The 17,396-nt window shown below is 42.6% G+C and overlaps 1 protein-coding gene across 1 annotated transcript; it reads right to left on the reverse strand.

Moving 5' to 3' along the window:
- Positions 1-12,730: 12,730 nt before the first annotated feature.
- On the reverse strand, positions 12,731-16,949 carry T265_10225 (hypothetical protein; the record flags this gene model as incomplete). Its single annotated transcript, XM_009176534.1, has 3 exons — positions 12,731-13,103; positions 16,760-16,806; positions 16,842-16,949. The coding sequence occupies 3 exons, from the start codon at positions 16,947-16,949 to the stop codon at positions 12,860-12,862; spliced, it is 399 nt and encodes a 132-aa protein (XP_009174798.1).
- Between the last annotated feature and the right edge of the window lie 447 nt (positions 16,950-17,396).

Consider the following 17,396-nt stretch of genomic DNA (forward strand, 5'->3'; position numbering starts at 1 on the left):
AAGGTGCTCGATAGATCACACCAACAACACAGTCGTTTCCTGCTACCGTCTTTATCGAGCACCACGCGGTATCCGATAGCATCAAATCATCATCAGTTAGTTCTTTGCACAATAGTTGCCTGCTATGGTAAATAGCTACACCACCTCCCCGAGAAATGCGATCCCGACGAAGAAGCGTCATTCCGGGAATGGCAAGTTCGCTATCCGATAAGTGTGGCTGGAACCAAGCCTCGCTGATAGCAATCAAGTTTGGCAAATGCTTTCCACACAATTCAGATAATTCTGGAATCTTGTTAGTCAAGCATTGCGCGTTCGTGTATAAACATTTAATGGTGTTTATTGACAGCAGTGTTTGGCAGTACGCAAGAGAATGTGCAGGTTGGGCGGTTATAATTTTGCCGAACGATACAATAGATAATCTGTCAATACCAGAAGCTATTCCACTTTGTACTTGCCAAAACTTCTGTTTGTACTGCCTCTAGTGTTGAATAGTCCCTTATGCGGTCATTCTATACCGCAATGCAGTTCTATATCCAACGGGTGGTTGAGGATTCTTCCACTCTCTTAGTATTCCCTCAGGATTTGTGAGCTCATGACTCGTATGGAAGTTTTGAACCAGTTTCAAACATTGGGTTTTGAGTGAGTCTGGCAGCTTATTAGGGGGAAACAAACCCGATATTACCAGGTAAGTAGTTGGAAGAAGAAATATTCAGCCACGAGTGGTTGCTGAACAGTGTGACTGACCCATATTTAGACAGAGTATCGTTCAATCGTCCTGACGTCTGGGAATCCATATCATTTGATCACATTTTAGGCGGCTGTTTGAGCGCCGACGGCTAAAAAACATTTTCCCTGTTTATCTACCTTAAACGGTATTTGTACAGTGTCACCGGTTGCGGAGCAGAGTATTGAGAAGTGACTAAAGAGAACTCCATTGATGCTGTTGTCTTTTAAGTTCAGAATATGTGGTAGAGTAGTCATTTCCATAGTTCGACGAATGTTCTTGTGACTACTGAATGAGAACACAGTTTGGGGTTTCTAGGGGAACAGCTTAATATGGCGACAAAGCAGTGCTGGTCGCTTTTTGAGAGAGGAGACAGATAAAGACCCTTTATAGGACCAAATGAAATTGGCCTCTGCTGAGCGGATTTCCTCCGTGTAGGTCGGTGATCAACTGTAAATCACTTGGTTTGTCACCTGCCTGTAAGACACTAAGACTAAACCCTGGGCTGGATGTGATTACTTTATTGCATTCCGAAAAAAAACTAGATTGATGACACTAGTTAGTCCCTGGACTGAACCTTGATAAGCGGCTAACAAACAGCTTAGTAGTTCAGGCGAGTTACAGGAATTATAGAATTGCGTCAGGTGGTTCCGCTTTCGCCTAAAGAGTTTTTTGTCGTTTACTGCAAAATTAGCTAGGATCTTTTATGAACGGTCACTTGATTTACTGTTGTGGTCTATACACTACCGCTGCATTCTGGACTAGGACGTTGGAAAGAAGGCTCCGTTCGAAACCAGTAACTGGTTGTGACCAAAAAAGATGACTGTTAACAAAGCCACCATGTTCCTGTGATTCCAGAAAACCAAGTTTTATTACAGAAGAGGAACTTTTGTGTTGAAAAAGGAGGATGAGACATTGGCTGATTTCAATTCCCAGCCGTTAGGAATTTGAACAACCAAGCTGGTCAAGAAGATAGTGTTGCGTATTCGTTAGGAACTTTGCAACAGAATAACCTAATAAGATACGCCGCCATTCTGAACGCACGTGATCATACGATGCACTAATTGCTATCAGATTGAGGATAAGTTCATACTTGTGCTCTTGCACTCCAGGTGGTCTGTGTATTTGTTCAATATCTCTTGTCCTTGTTAAAAGCCTTTTGGTATACTTAGAGCGACTAACGGAACGACCCTGCAGTAAACAGCAAAGTTTGTTCCCAACTTGGTGCGCAAAAATAATTATAGCAAGATAAAGAATAATTCCCAAGCTGTGATACCATTTTTGATGCGTTTCTATCATACAACTCAAAAGATGAGTTAATTTCCCGTTTCCTAAGCCAAAAAGAAACAGTCGAAAAGCCAGAATTAGATACAAACCACAACATACTTCCTAAAGAAACCAAAAGATTGTGACCAATGGCTACAAAAACGCTAACTGATGATGACGCATGTGAGAGGACAAAGGTGATTCACACACACACACACACACACACACACCGAGCGCCGTTGCAGTTCACAGTGAAAAACTGTTGGCCAAAGCTTCAAGTTGCACCCCCTACCGCACCTTCCTGGTAATCCTCGATCAGAACGAAACATGTGGTTGAGTGGAATACACTTATTTCCAAATCAATTTGGTTTTCACGAAAGACTCAACTGAATCTCTCGTTCAAGTAGAACATAAGGTCGACGGAAACTCGTAGACTGTTCCTACCTGATGAGCGCCAAGAAGGGCGAAACCGGTCGTGGGCTGTCGAACAGTTTTCAGCGACCTTGTGGGTAGTTTCCTTTATGAAAATACACTGCGATATTTCGAATATCGTGTCAACTAAAACATGAGGCGGCCTGTGTGCAGCACATTCAGTTGTAGAATATCATAAACAAGAGATTCAGTTGAGTCTGTCGTGAAAAACGAATTGATTTGAAGATGAATGTGTTTGTCAAAAACAGTCCAAGTTGGGTTCGCGTAGAACATAAAGTTGACGGAAACTCGGGGACTGTGCCTACCTGATGAGCCACAAGAAGGACGAAACCGGCCGTAGGCTGCCCAACAGCTTTCAGCAACCTTGTGAGTAGTTTCCTTTATGTGATTGAGTGCCTTTTAGGGCTGACTACATCCTGCCTTCATGAGAATGCTATGACATCGAGTAAATCCACCTACATATGGGGTTTCGCTGTCTACATCCAGGTTGATTTGATGGTTATCAGACAAATATTGCATAAATTACGAACTGTGAATCACTTTAACAATTGCTCTTAAAAGAGTTGGACGAAAATGGATTTCTTAACACTTGCACAATATTGCTCTGTACGGTTAGGAAAAACTTTGGTATCCAGACGAAATTAATAGCCAAGGTTTAATGCATGTAAACCATACATTACCCTATTCTGCTCTAAACACTGCATCAAATGTTTCACATTCAAGCCCCAAATGGTGCTGTAATGTGAAAGGCAGTTGCTAGGTCAATTATTTTTTTTTTGGGGGGGGGGGGGGGGGGTAGGCCTCACTAGGTTAACTCAAAGGTAAGATCAAAATTTTCTAACGCCCGTGTTTTGGGGATATGACTTCCCTTATCAAGTGAGTGCGCCAATGACTCATGGAACCATTCGTGAAGACGAACAATCATAGGTTGCAACATGAGGGCCTACCTAGAAATGTACTTATTCCGTAGAAATTCCGTAAACACTTTGCAGCCGTTTAGGGGTCTTTAAGGCACACGTTAATCGAGACCACAAATTTCCTGAACGTTATGTGGTCTTCACTACCATCGGAAATCAAAGTCTACTACAACACTTTGTTTTTAATTTGGTATTTCGTCCTACACACGAGGCTAGGCTGTGCTGAAAGGTCAAAAAGTAGTTGCATATCTCAAAAACTAGAAGGGGTTTCGAACACGCGACCTTCCTATTGGTGGTTTGAAAACAGCCATTTGACCACCGGCTGACCAGAACCATTATACCAACAACATCGCTTTCATCAGGAATCATTGACACGACCACCGGCTGACCAGAACCATTATATCAACATCGCTTTCATCAGGAATCATTGACACCTTAAGCAAAACGCAATTTGGGTTAGCACAAGCGGTATTTCGGTTACCGCCTGCTGGTAAAACAACTACAGTGGGCAGTTGAATCCCATACAAAGAAGAGTAAGAAGTTTAGTGACTGAAAATGAAGGTTGGTTACCACTCTTTCAGCATGATCACTGCTCGGCTTTTATGTTACCCCATGTCCAAATATTCACGAATTCCCTAAAATCTCATCTTTAGAAGAAGTTAGCGTCCAAGAACATACGATCCCAGTGCGTTCGTTGTAGACATCCTAAACGGCGTTTTCGAAGGGAAGGAGATACGTAAGTATGGTTGTAGAATGTGTGAGATAATGTCTGCTGTCTACTTTGGGTGGAAAAATGAATATATTTTTGTCTGTGTGCAAGTTTCTCGCGACGCAATCATTCCACATGTCGATAAATTTGAACTACGTTACTCCGCATATCCTTGGTGACTTATGGACGAAGGCTTACTGCTTGATCCATTTAATTACTTCACATCAGAAGTCTATGACAAGGGCAAGGCTGCTCTCGTCAGCTCCGGCTTCCTATTGGACCATGCAATCTGCCAACTGAACATGATTTATGCACGAGGCGTTAACCGGGTGACCATAGTTAAAGAAGCATTCGATAGCTGTATATGTCAGTGCGCCAGCCCACGGTATCTTCAACTTGCACATTTCTTCCGACAATATCGTTTGTTTACGAAGTTTAGGCAATCAATATTCACGTGATTTCTCGTCTCAAATAGTTAGTGCAAAAGTTTCTTGTGACCATGCCATCTCATTTTTTCAAGGATATCGCCAACAGAGGTCTGAGAAATTGGTGTGTTGTTAGCAAAGGCAGATTAATTTATAGAAATGATAAACTACTCGCAAGGTTTCCGAAGACTCTCCGACAGGCCACGACCGGTTTTGCCCTTTTCAGGGCTCATCATTTAGACAGTCCCCGAGTTTCTGTCAACCTTATGTTCTATCTGGATCCCAATTGAGCAGACTTTGACAAATACTCTCACTGGCACATTCATTCGGTTTTTGACAGGATACGCAACTAAATCCAGCTAAATCACTCGTTCATGACGGTCAGCTTCAACTGGATGTTCCGGACCAGGCCACCTAGTGTCTCAGTTGCTACGACATTCGAGATATCGCAATACCTTGTTATTCAGGCGTAACACATTACTCACAAGACTGCTGAGAACTCTTCAGCAGCCCACGATAACAACGCATTGCGTTATCTCGAATATAGTACTAATTTAAACATGAAGCGGCCTATTGCAACAAATTCAGTTGGAGTGAACCATCATCGACGAAAGATTCAGTTAGATTCAGCTGAGTCTGCCGTCAAAGTCAACTTCGTTTGCAAATTAAAGTACAAGACCAATTGAAGTTATATCACCTTCTTTTATCAGAGGAGGTCTACAGTAAACAATCTTCTAATCGGCTATGATTAGATCTTTTGATGTGTTGTGATGTATTGTGCTGGTCACTTTTGAACGCATTGTATGGCAAACCCGTCACCAATTTTATAGCTGTCTAGTTCACGCGTAAGCCCGAACACTAATGACAATATCTACTTTGGAATTGAGTTATTGGTGACAGTGCACTCACTGTTATGCTCATGCAGTACTAAACCATTTTGTCATCGAAAATATTCTAGATACACTCCTCTCCGGTGACCAGTCCATTGTCAACAATGATGAAATTTCTTTAGATGAATAAACTTAGTCCTCTGATGGGGCTCACAAGAGACAATATTCCGTGACACGATGGGCGTATCGCCAAGCAGAATGTTTATCCTATCAGTGCTCCGTCACAAAAGAATTATCCAATGTGCAATAATGTGCCTGTATACCCAACTACTCCATGCTTGGTATTCCTGGGGGAACAGAGTAATTCTTATCTGTTAGCATCCATTGACCAAGTGGCTTTGCGCTCATCGAACCAGTAACTTCAAACTAACTCGCAAAGCGAGAGAAGCAATCCTGCTTTCTACATGTTATTCGAGGCTTGTTTAATTATCACGGCTGCTCTGTTACAGAACTCCATTATACATTCTCGAATCTTGATAAAAAAACAACCGTCGATAAAGATGTTGTTGCCTCTTTAGAACGGGGAATCAGGGTGAATTTTCTCATGTAGCTTTCGGGCGTGATCAACGAGCAGTTACCTATGGATGTTCTTTAAGACCCTTGTTAGGGCGTGCAGAAATTCAAAAAAAACATGAGCACGATAGCCATCAGCCACTTTCTTTGTGGCTATTACGACACACTAAAAAACGTCCATAATGACTCCTCGACAAAAAAATGAGCAATGTATTTATGTATAGGTAGCGCTCACAGCTGTTTCATCTGCTGGCCTACATGAAAAGGCAACGCTTTAATTCAATTTGAAGCCAATCTGCTTTGCACTGATTGATGATGCACCTCGACTGGTAACAAACTGCTCGGATAAGCGAAAAGATCAACGATCTTAGGTGCGCGCGGAGGGTGTGCCGCACTACCGCACATTGTCCTATCATATGCTGTTTCCTCAGTAACTTGCTTAATGTCCTCCAAAAGGTTACCATCGTGAACATATGATGCAGCCAGACTGAACCAGAGAAAGCTCGGCAGCGTAAGGATTGGATGCAAGCAATTCTGGTGACCTGTTAAACCGGTAAATCTACTGAAATTGACAGACACTTTGATGTGGGAATAAAGCTTTCCATTCTTAAGGAGAGTCAAGGTGTAGAAAATGGCTCAAGCTGTAGAAGTTCTAGTCCTTGGAACACCACCACCTTCGCCATAACTGAAAGTACTATACCAAAAACACGGATTGGCTATTAACAGCCATACGATTAGGATGTAAGGAAGCTTTATTAATTAACTGAACTCTCAATAAGAAGTGGATACCTGGTGCGAGCAAGCCATAGGTCTTTAGGAGGAATAATATGTCAGGAAAAAGATAACTACACCTTGGAGCAGTATTAAAACAAACGCATCTGAGTATCATGTCAGAGAGCAACGTCATCCAAAAGTGTTCTGTCTTGAAGGATGATGGCTCGTGAAACCGCAGTTAGCTGACGCAAAATTGAATTTCACACCCAAGTTAATTATAGACATGTTGTGGCACGTACTATCAGCAGTCCGTAGGTCGCGCTACCACCGGCAATAAAACGTGCAATTATCAGACAAACCAGTGTTTACCAGATTTTACATATGTTTTTGAATAATTTTGTCGTTGAAATACTTTCTTTGAAAAAGCTCCGACCTCTCAAAGCTTATTCGGAGACAAATAAGCTCCAATCTAAGCGAAAGTTAACTTGAGCTCTCATGACACATGTATCTTCTGTTGAGCATCTCGGACGTATACTGTGCAGTCAACCTTCACCATGTTTGGTGATACCTAGCTCGCGAGTCGCCTCGGAAATCTGCTTCATACAAAGGGTATCAACTCAAACTTTTGATGGCTTTGAATTTAGATAGTCAAATCAGGTAATGAAAAGTTTCGTTTCATTTAAGCTGCAACTGGACTCAAATATAAAACCAACTAGGTATAGTTAGTGAGTGATTTTCATGGGTAGTAGGAGTGCGGAATATATGTGTGACAAACTTCTCCCATTAGCTGCAAAGTGACTAATTATTCGTTTTCGGAAACGTTTGGTAACAGTCGGTGGATTTCACTTTTGACACAAAAGCTTCGTCAAGGTTACGAGGTTAGTCGAGATTTAAGGTGGAAGGAAAACCTACCAGTCAAGTCCAGCTACATTTCTTTTAAGTCTCGGCAGATAGATTTTGTGTGTTAGGATGGGTGAACAGGTGTTATACCGACGGGGAAACCTATGTGGGTTTGAGTCATTAAAAAGTCTTCCAGTTGTACCGGTGCCCAGCTGCCATGACACCCGGATGAAGCACGAGGGTTGAGATACCGCTAGGTTGCTCAAGTCTAGACAGGCAGAGGCCGAACCACAGCGCAAAGTGACTATCTAAGTATTCTTGCCAATAATATGGATTTGTGTACCAGATGCTGGTTGACTTAATCGGCTTTTGTGTCAGCAGGATGCGTTACTCAGGGTCAGCTGAAATACAGTAGTTTGTTGTACATGTAGCTGGAAACCTGCTTTGTTGCACACACCTTAATGCACTGCGCTGGATCCACGCTTATCTTATCCTGTGTATAGAGGATTTGTAAGGAAAGGTGCTTTTGCAATAAACCACGCTCCATCTTTGGTGCATTAAAATACTAGATTAAGACCTTCCACGGAAAGCAGATTTTTATCAGAAACTAATAATAATATTAATATTAATCGTTCATCCCTAACGCTCTTTTGATACCTAGCTGTCATGCCCCCTCCCATAACGGAGCACGATGGCTGAGATAGTGTCAGGTTGTCCCGACCCAGAGAGGAACAGTCGAGATGCGGAGGATGGATTCAAACCACGGATTATCAAGTCACTACGCTGAAATAAATGTGATGTTACGAGTGCTCATTTTATTATCTAATTATACAACTACAGCCTAGTTCCGTAAAGACATCATGCCAAAGAGCTATTCAGCCATTAACAGTGATGAATCAATGCAATTTTTCTGGTATGTCATGTCTGCTGTCAGATATCTCAGACATATTTTACGCCGTAACACCAAAATTTATCTGGGAGGTTCATTGTGAAGAAAGGAATAAACGTTCCTGGGAAAACATTTAGTACTAGCCTACAAAAATCACTCGGAGGCGACTACAGTTCAAGACACGTAATTGGGTAGTTGGTGTAGCAAGTGTCAGCAAGAATGCTGCTGACATTGAGTAGCAGTCGTATCTTGAAGCCCCTTCAACCGTGGGGAACACAGAGACCTTATTCTGGAAGACAGAATGCACCCAAATTACTCCGACGTTTTGTAAACTCCGAACTGAACATCGACGAGGTAAATTAGTGAACATGTATCGGTCTGCACTACTCTAAATTGAATGCAGGGAACTGCATTGTTTGGAAAACCATGAGTAAGCATGCGCACTTTGTAACCGAACAGCCATAGCTTTTGGAGCATGATACATTCCTCAACTGAAGTGCTTGTTGCAAAAGAAAATGCTCGTTTTCTCGTCGCCGTTGTCGACAATCTGTAGGCATTTCATTCCCCGAAAGCTTCATACCGTAGCCTACTACACGCGTCCATTGAGATTCAGGGATATGGTGCTTTGTCGCAATAGCTGTTCCAATTTGATATTCGCGACCCGAGCCCCAGTCCACGCATTGGCTTCATCCGTAACACTTCACTCACTTTTCTGCAGATGTAAGCGATGCGTCCAGTGCCTGCATGTCCAGAAGCGTGTCCCTATATTTTGTGGGCACAAAGTGCACGCCATAAGATGGAATGGCTTATGTCAATCCATCCAAAAACACCGGCTCCTTGTTCGCTTATAAGATGAGAACATTTTTATGTACATGTTCGAAATCTGCCAGGCTTTTGCCAAGAGCTATCTAAAAATTAGGGTTTTGAGGACCTTCCAACGTTATATCCATCATATTGTTGATAGAAAACTGAATATGGGGAATGTTCATCTTTGTTATATAGTACCCTGCGTACGAAGGTTTTTCGTGTATTCTCATCCACCTGGGAGTCTGAGGGTACAAAAAATTCATTATTTTAACAGATTTCCTAGGTGGTCCTTTCTAGTAAACTGTGTTAAGCAGAAGAAACCGATAAGCCGGGTTGTATAAGTCTTGGAAGTCCAGGAATACTGAACTTTTGTGTCAGCTATATGTGAAGCGTTTTCTGGCAGCTGACAGACGGTGAAGAGTTGGTCAAAGCCATCCTTGCCAGGTGGGAATTCAACTTTTTTCTACTCTTGAGTCACTGATTCAAGTACCACCGTAAGGCAACAAAGGACAATTGACACTGTGGGTCTGGTTACGTAATCATGCGTAATCATGGATACACATGGAACGGAATAGTGACAGAAACAATGACCCAAAAACATGATGGTTAGGTTAACCGAAACATTTGGCTTAAAAGCCTGACTACATGGCAGAAAATGCAAGTGCAGTACCATTTCTACGGGACAGATAGCCACGCATTTTCAGACTTCCAACATTCAGGGCCAAGAGACTGTGCCGGTCAGAATTCTAATAGTCGACCAACCTGGTATGAGACTGCATGTCTGACCGGCAACTCCAAGTATAGTTCAACGAGTCACAGAAGCTGTCAAATCACGATAGGTCCAGTCTTCTCCTAACCTGATTTTACTCAAGGCAGATTTGCTGTACAAACCAGTGGCCTGTGCATTTCTTTGCAACACCCGTCATAGTAATTCATTAGGCGGCTTCCATATTAGAGATATCACAAAAAGTGCCTCCATAAAAAGTCTTTCAGCCTTTTACCAAGCTTCCATAGGTGAGTATATTAGCTAGTATTAAGCACCCTTTAATGATTTGCTTAAACGGAACTTGAACGAATTCCTACATTTCCAACAAAAAGAGTGCAACGACAGAGAGCTTTATTACTCCAACATGGCCGCGATGGTAAGGGCATTTTAATCAAGTCCATCCTATCCGCACTGCTGTCCACCAGCAGTATATTACTGTAGTCTAGATTTTTAAGAAAAAGTATACCCCAATGGCAAGTTCTGTCATGTATGGGGGAGACGCACTCATTGTTGATTAGTGCATTTAACGCCACTAAAAGCGCCACAATAAACTCTATTACAGTGAATATAGTACGATCTGATTTTAGTGTTCACTCATCTGGCTCAAAGAAATTCATGGACCCAAATTTGTAGGGTAGCTATCGTGTGCCCATCAATGCAGCAAGCATGACAATCTGATTAGCTTCTAACAAACCACCTAGTTACCTAGCGTCTTTTATTTCTTTTCTTTCGAGAGCAAAAATCATATATGGACCTTTATTTGAAATTTATATCAACCGAAAGCAATGAGAAAAGTGCTTCATTGATTCAAATACATGTTTTCACTCTTGGGAACAAACTATAACAGCCTCGGTTAAACAAGTATTGATTCAAATACCTGTTTTCACTCTTGGGAACAAACTATAAAAGCCTCGGTTAAGCAAGAAAAACGTGCTCTTCATTCCTAGGACACCCAAGCGTTCTCTGCACAAGCAAAAGCTGACAAGCGCTGTTCAGCCTCGTTTGAACCTGAGGCTATAAATTCTTCAAGGAGTCTGCTCACTGGTGTCCCTGGCTACGAGATCGCAGTTCCACAGGTGTAGGATTAATGTAAGGCAGAACTCTAGTGAATAGCTAGGCAAAAGTAATGAAACAGTTTGGATGGCATGTAGCAAGAATAAAAGTACCCTATAGGTACAAGTTACCTCCTAAGAGGAAGGAAGCAACTACGCACCGCCTTCGAAGCAATTTTCTAGGTCTGTCCATTTAATAATTTTTGAGCAAAGTTTTACATAACTTACCCCTTTCCTATTGTGTTCTGGCGCATTCAATTGCTACACTACATAATTCTATCCAGCCTTTAAAGAATGCGTAACTTACGGAGATAGATGGTCGCAATATTAGTTTGCTTAGCGTTGCATATTAGGTAATATAGCCATCCGGAGACAATAAAAGAGAAGTCGAACAAACTGCTAAATAATCCATGTTTGACGCGGGTCATTCCCATAACCTACAAGGAGGTAGCCGTCATAGTTTTACATTTCGGTAAGAGTATGAAACCTGAGATCATGAGGTCACTTTTATGCTTAAAGTTGCTTGTCATAATTAGCTTTCATGAGTCTGCATTTTTTTCGACAGCGACGGAAGAGTATGAAGAAAATTCCTTTGCAGGCTGTCACTCTACCTTATGTATGCCACTATTCTTGAGGAAGTCACATGTCCAAACCTTTTCTGTGGAAACGGTCTCAAATACAGACCGACGCCAGTAATGAATGTGAGATCTGTAAACAACTAAGTGTCTAACTTACGGGAGAAAATTCGTCTTTAAATGTTATTTTGTGGTGAGTATGAGGAATCTGTTATCACAAACAGATTAGGATACCGGACAGTGCCAAGATGGATTCGAAAATTTGCCGGCGTATTTGGCTCTCTTCTAGTAAACCAGTTGCATTCCATTAGGACGAAGAACTCACACAGAAGGCACGCTTTGGAGCGTCTGTACCATAAAACGAAAGACGCCAAAATATTAAGCAGTTGCACAGCATACCCTTTAGACTTTGATAAAGATCTTCAACAATTGTTGTTATATGTGTATTTATGGCACCTATCGAGGGCGTACACTGATCGTTGCTGGTATTCCATCTGTAGATTGAAGAAGGATGTGGAAAGTGATTAACATCTATGGTTGAACCACTGGTTTCTACATTTTAGCCTGATCGTAATTTGTTTATTTTTAAAAATGATTTAACCAACTGGTTTGCCGCCCTTTAGTCTGAGGAAGACAAGCAGAGACGTGGGAATTTCAATGAGACCATCAGCACACAACTTCGTACGACGGAAATTCACCTTGCTGTCAGGCGCAACTGTTGCACTTTATCACTAATTTTACTCCTTGGTTATGGCGTGAGGACTCAGACGGATGCAATCACTAAGCCACCGTCTGAAAATCATGTAGTCGCTCCGTATTATTATACATTATAATATTTTAATGGTTTAACGCCATATATAATATAATAAAAAGTCAAGCCTATGCGAATTTTATGCCCAAATAGTGTGACAAACAGTGGAATTCTCATACACTATACAAAATCCTTCGGAAAGAAAGGATCACACCCGTAATAAACCATGTAGTATTGTGGTGAACATTGACTCTATTCTATTGTGAACATTGATTCTATTCATTCTGTTTAGTGTATTTTTATATGCCTTTGTTTTACGATGCGATCGATGGTACGCCCGCGATATACGAGACGAGAAGATATTCATCCGTTCATATTAGGATTTCTATACTACGCGTACATTCGGTAGTCAAGATACCTACCACTATTCTAATTATCACAAGTATATATGAATAAAACATATTAACATGGATAATTTGTTTAACTACAACAATTTTATATCATTCCACAAGCATCTATCGCCGAAGTCCAGTTGAAAGTTGAAACTGTATGCCTCGAAGCGAGGTGTTCCATCTTTTGTCCGGAGTGTTTAATTCCAGAAGTAAGCCATGCACTGCAATGCCATGGAAACATTAACCGCTATTCCAGCAAGAGCTATTGGCCCCCGTGGGAATCTGCCTTCGGTCAGTAAGTATGCTGGTGTGTGAAGAACACGTGCCAAAGCGAAGATACGAAAATGCCACAGAGCACATGACTGCGATGGACTTATGCCACAATACCATGCTCCAAGTGCCAAGAATGGAACCAGATTTTCAATATCATTGAGGTGACACCTGTTGTGCGAAGATTCAGAAAATGTACGAATAATACCTTCTGACCGCCTCAACTTCTGCGTTAGCCGGACCCTTGCAAAATGACTTGTGGGTGATGCGGATTATATAGTTCAATCTACCTGGTGCTGGAAACGTTTGTAAATGGTGAGTCCAGTGAGAAACAATGTTTTGAATAGCAGCACACTTGAGTAAAAGGCAAACACACGCTCCAACTCCCCGAGAGACATCGCGAAATCCAATAATAAAATTTGAAATTTGGCGTTATTCAAACGTCCTCCGTCAACCAGTATGCCATTCAGTTCAGTTAGGAAACAATAGGCATGAGATCGCAGCTTCACAGATTGAGGCACAGGTTTGAGGCTCCAGGCCAAGCTTCTCGCTTTGTGTCTCTCCTTCAGTTGCTTCCGCTCGGTTGATGGGCACAAGCGAAAAAGGGTGTCGCACAACTCTTTAAGTCCTCATCTTTGAACAGAAAGTTCGCTAGACTGAGGACTCACATGAAAGGCATCTAAAAGTGCCTTGAACGGAGTTGTAGATGCAGTGTGAACAACCTTCGCTGCCAAGCGGCAACGGGCCTTCATATTTGCAGATTGGTTTGATGATTTTTTCCTTCCATGCAGAGTAAATTTGCCTACGTCGCGCGACTGACGAAACATCAAACAGAAATGTGACCGAAGTTTCCCTCAGGATGCTTGAGTGGACCTCGACTGGCCCCAGCGCATCCGCGAATTTGTCCTACGTAAGAGTTGATAAACACCCCTCACGACGGGGAATAAATCATTTGGATGCCCTTCTTAGTTACGTCTTGTTGTGTTTGGGAGAAATCTTCAGTGGGCCGCTATAACGGCGCAAAACTGAATGGAAACATTCCCAGAGGTTCTTGTCCGCCAGCGTCGATGTGGTGTGAATCGGGCCACTCGAAGAGAGGAGTGGCTGCATAGAGAGACTGACAATTTTCTTATTAAGTCACAAGGGCTGGACATATCTTACGTCCAGTGTATGTTTGTTAGATTCGCACCAGTTGTTGTTCATGTGACCGGGCTCCATATTCGTCTGCTTTAAGGAGGGAGTTTACCGTCTGGGGTCCAGAGAACGTTTTTGAATATCCTTAAACACCATATGATCCTATGAAACCACGCGAGGACAAATAGCTGCAATTTTTCGCAACGTTCACAGGAAAAAGTATTTCATGTGCGGAGAAAGTGAGGGGAGAGAAGGTGGTTCGAAAACGCTCCGGTACCGCACAGCAAGAATATTAGGCGTCTCAGAACTCTTCAGTTTGTCTGCAGACGGTTTTCGGAAGTAAGGCGTAGATTGTGTCTTCCTATGTGAGTAGACATATCGAAATGGATGTTTTGAAAATTTCTCAAACAAAAGCATGTTCATTGCTAATCCCCGATAAACAGCGTAACTAGGAGTCCAAAACCTAACAGTGCACGGGATGAAAGAGGCAACCGTCATAATTTTATACCACCGAAAAAAATGCGCCTCCCTGAAACCAAGAGTTGGCGCAAACCGCCCTGATGAAATGAGAAACAGTGGGCATCGACAGCACCAAGCCGAGAACCAGGTCACTAGGCCAGAGAAGCCTCTTCGAAGCCTTGACATCAAACTAATTATAGAACCATTACAACTTCGAACCCCTCTACTTCTAACCTCAGCAGATATGGTGTGGAATTGCCCGTCCGAGAAGTGCCTCAGACTTTTCATTGGATTATCTCCAATTCACAGTCAACTTGTCCTCAACAACCATCAATATTCGCATTTAATGGAACCCGGCTTACACCGGACGTCCCTAAAGAGGAAATCTCGGCGGAAAACTATTGGATTTTCTGAGTTGACTCGAAACGCTGAGATGCTGCTTGGGCCGTTTTAACTTAAATGCAGCTCTGTCTTATGTGACGAAATGTTTGCGCTTATGGACAAATTAACCCAAACCAAAGACAAATGACTCGTATCGGATGCCGTACTTTTCGACTTCAATCGAGTCCCGCAAACTTCACCGCCCCAAAAACTCCAATTTCATGGGATTAGAGTGAAAATGGCACGTTGCGTTGAGGTTTCCCTGTCAGGTAGAACATTCCGAGTAAAAGTCGGCTAAAATTACGCTTCTTCTGCGTCGGTCCTCGTTGTATTTTCTTGAGGTTCTGGTTCAAAACCTTTCTGGTCTGTGTCAACGGCCTTCCAGATGCGCTTTCCTGTTCACGTCTACCTTCTGCGAATGACCCTAAAACCTTAGAGTTTCGACGCTAGTGTCAGTGCTACGAAGCACTGGTCACTTGACTGGCACCTTTTTCTAAATGACAAGTGTGACTATATGTCGTCCGGAGGAGTGTTAGTGAACGCTTTCGTCGTGAACGTTGAGAACAAGCCGGATGAAACTACAAAGTCAAATACCGAAGTCGTGATATATGTTTGGGATTCGTCAAACATACCCTCAAGAGTGCATCATGAAAAATTTACCCAAAAGGCATTTGTTATTCTACGGAGGATTCGGCGTAACCCCTCCCCGTAATTCTTGCAAGCACCTACGAGTGTTCTATAAGGACTGCGTTAAACCGCCCCCAGAATACACTAACCAAGTTGTCCCCTCGGAATGAAAGAAGGAAGTAACCCTCCCTGAGTGTGTTCAAAGAGCTGCTACGAAGATGGCGTCTGGTCTCAAGTCCGCTGATTATGAAATGCGTATCGTAGTACTTGGACTATGCCCACTAGACATTTGTTGCCTTTCGGGGGACCTAGCAATTATTACTGCGGTGCATGAACACACTTTGGTCGGCAGGTTGCCTACTGTTAAACTAACTATTAATCAGTGAAAACGTGGCAAGAGGGCTCTTATGGCTCAGGGGGACAAATAATCTAAGACAACAACATGCTAATCGCAGGTACCTGAGGCCTAACAGATTTGAGCGTTTCCAACGAAATCCCGAGGGAGAACCAAAAAAGTCATTTAAACTCGAGTTCTATGAGTTCGGGAAAGCATTCGAATAAGGTACATTAGCTTAACGGCTAGAAAATCTCATGTTTCGGGTGGAAAAGTGTGACGAACATTGACTCTACTCTATTCGTTCTGTTTAGTGTATTTTTATGTGCCTTTGTTTTACGATGCGATAGATGGTACGCCCGCGATATACGAGAATATACGATATTCATTCGTCCATATTCGGACTTCTATACTACTCGTACATTCCGTAGTTAAGATACCTACCACTATTCTAATTATCACAAGTATATATGAATAAAACATATTAACATGGATAATTTGTTTAACTACAACAATTTTATATCATTCCACAAGCATCTATCGCCGAAGTCCAGTTGAAAGTTGAAACTGTATGCCTCGAAGCGAGGTGTTCCATCTTTTGTCCGGAGTGTTTAATTCCAGAAGTAAGCCATGCACTGCAATGCCATGGAAACATTAACCGCTATTCCAGCAAGAGCTATTGGCCCCCGTGGGAATCTGCCTTCGGTCAGTAAGTATGCTGGTGTGTGAAGAACACGTGCCAAAGCGAAGATACGAAAATGCCACAGAGCACATGACTGCGATGGACTTATGCCACAATACCATGCTCCAAGTGCCAAGAATGGAACCAGATTTTCAATATCATTGAGGTGACACCTGTTGTGCGAAGATTCAGAAAATGTACGAATAATACCTTCTGACCGCCTCAACTTCTGCGTTAGCCGGACCCTTGCAAAATGACTTGTGGGTGATGCGGATTATATAGTTCAATCTACCTGGTGCTGGAAACGTTTGTAAATGGTGAGTCCAGTGAGAAACAATGTTTTGAATAGCAGCACACTTGAGTAAAAGGCAAACACACGCTCCAACTCCCCGAGAGACATCGCGAAATCCAATAATAAAATTTGAAATTTGGCGTTATTCAAACGTCCTCCGTCAACCAGTATGCCATTCAGTTCAGTTAGGAAACAATAGGCATGAGATCGCAGCTTCACAGATTGAGGCACAGGTTTGAGGCTCCAGGCCAAGCTTCTCGCTTTGTGTCTCTCCTTCAGCGGCTTCCGCTCGGCTGATGGGCACAAGCGAAAAAGGGTGTCGCACAACTCTTTAAGTCCTCATCTTTGAACAGAAAGTTCGCTAGACTGAGGACTCACATGAAAGGCATCTAAAAGTGCCTTGAACGGAGTTGTAGATGCAGTGTGAACAACCTTCGCTGCCAAGCGGCAACGGGCCTTCATATTTGCAGATTGGTTTGATGATTTTTTCCTTCCATGCAGAGTAAATTTGCCTACGTCGCGCGACTGACGAAACATCAAACAGAAATGTGACCG

This window comes from Opisthorchis viverrini, assembly GCF_000715545.1.
Source record: "Opisthorchis viverrini unplaced genomic scaffold opera_v5_346, whole genome shotgun sequence".
Taxonomy (NCBI): Eukaryota; Metazoa; Platyhelminthes; class Trematoda; order Opisthorchiida; family Opisthorchiidae; genus Opisthorchis; species Opisthorchis viverrini.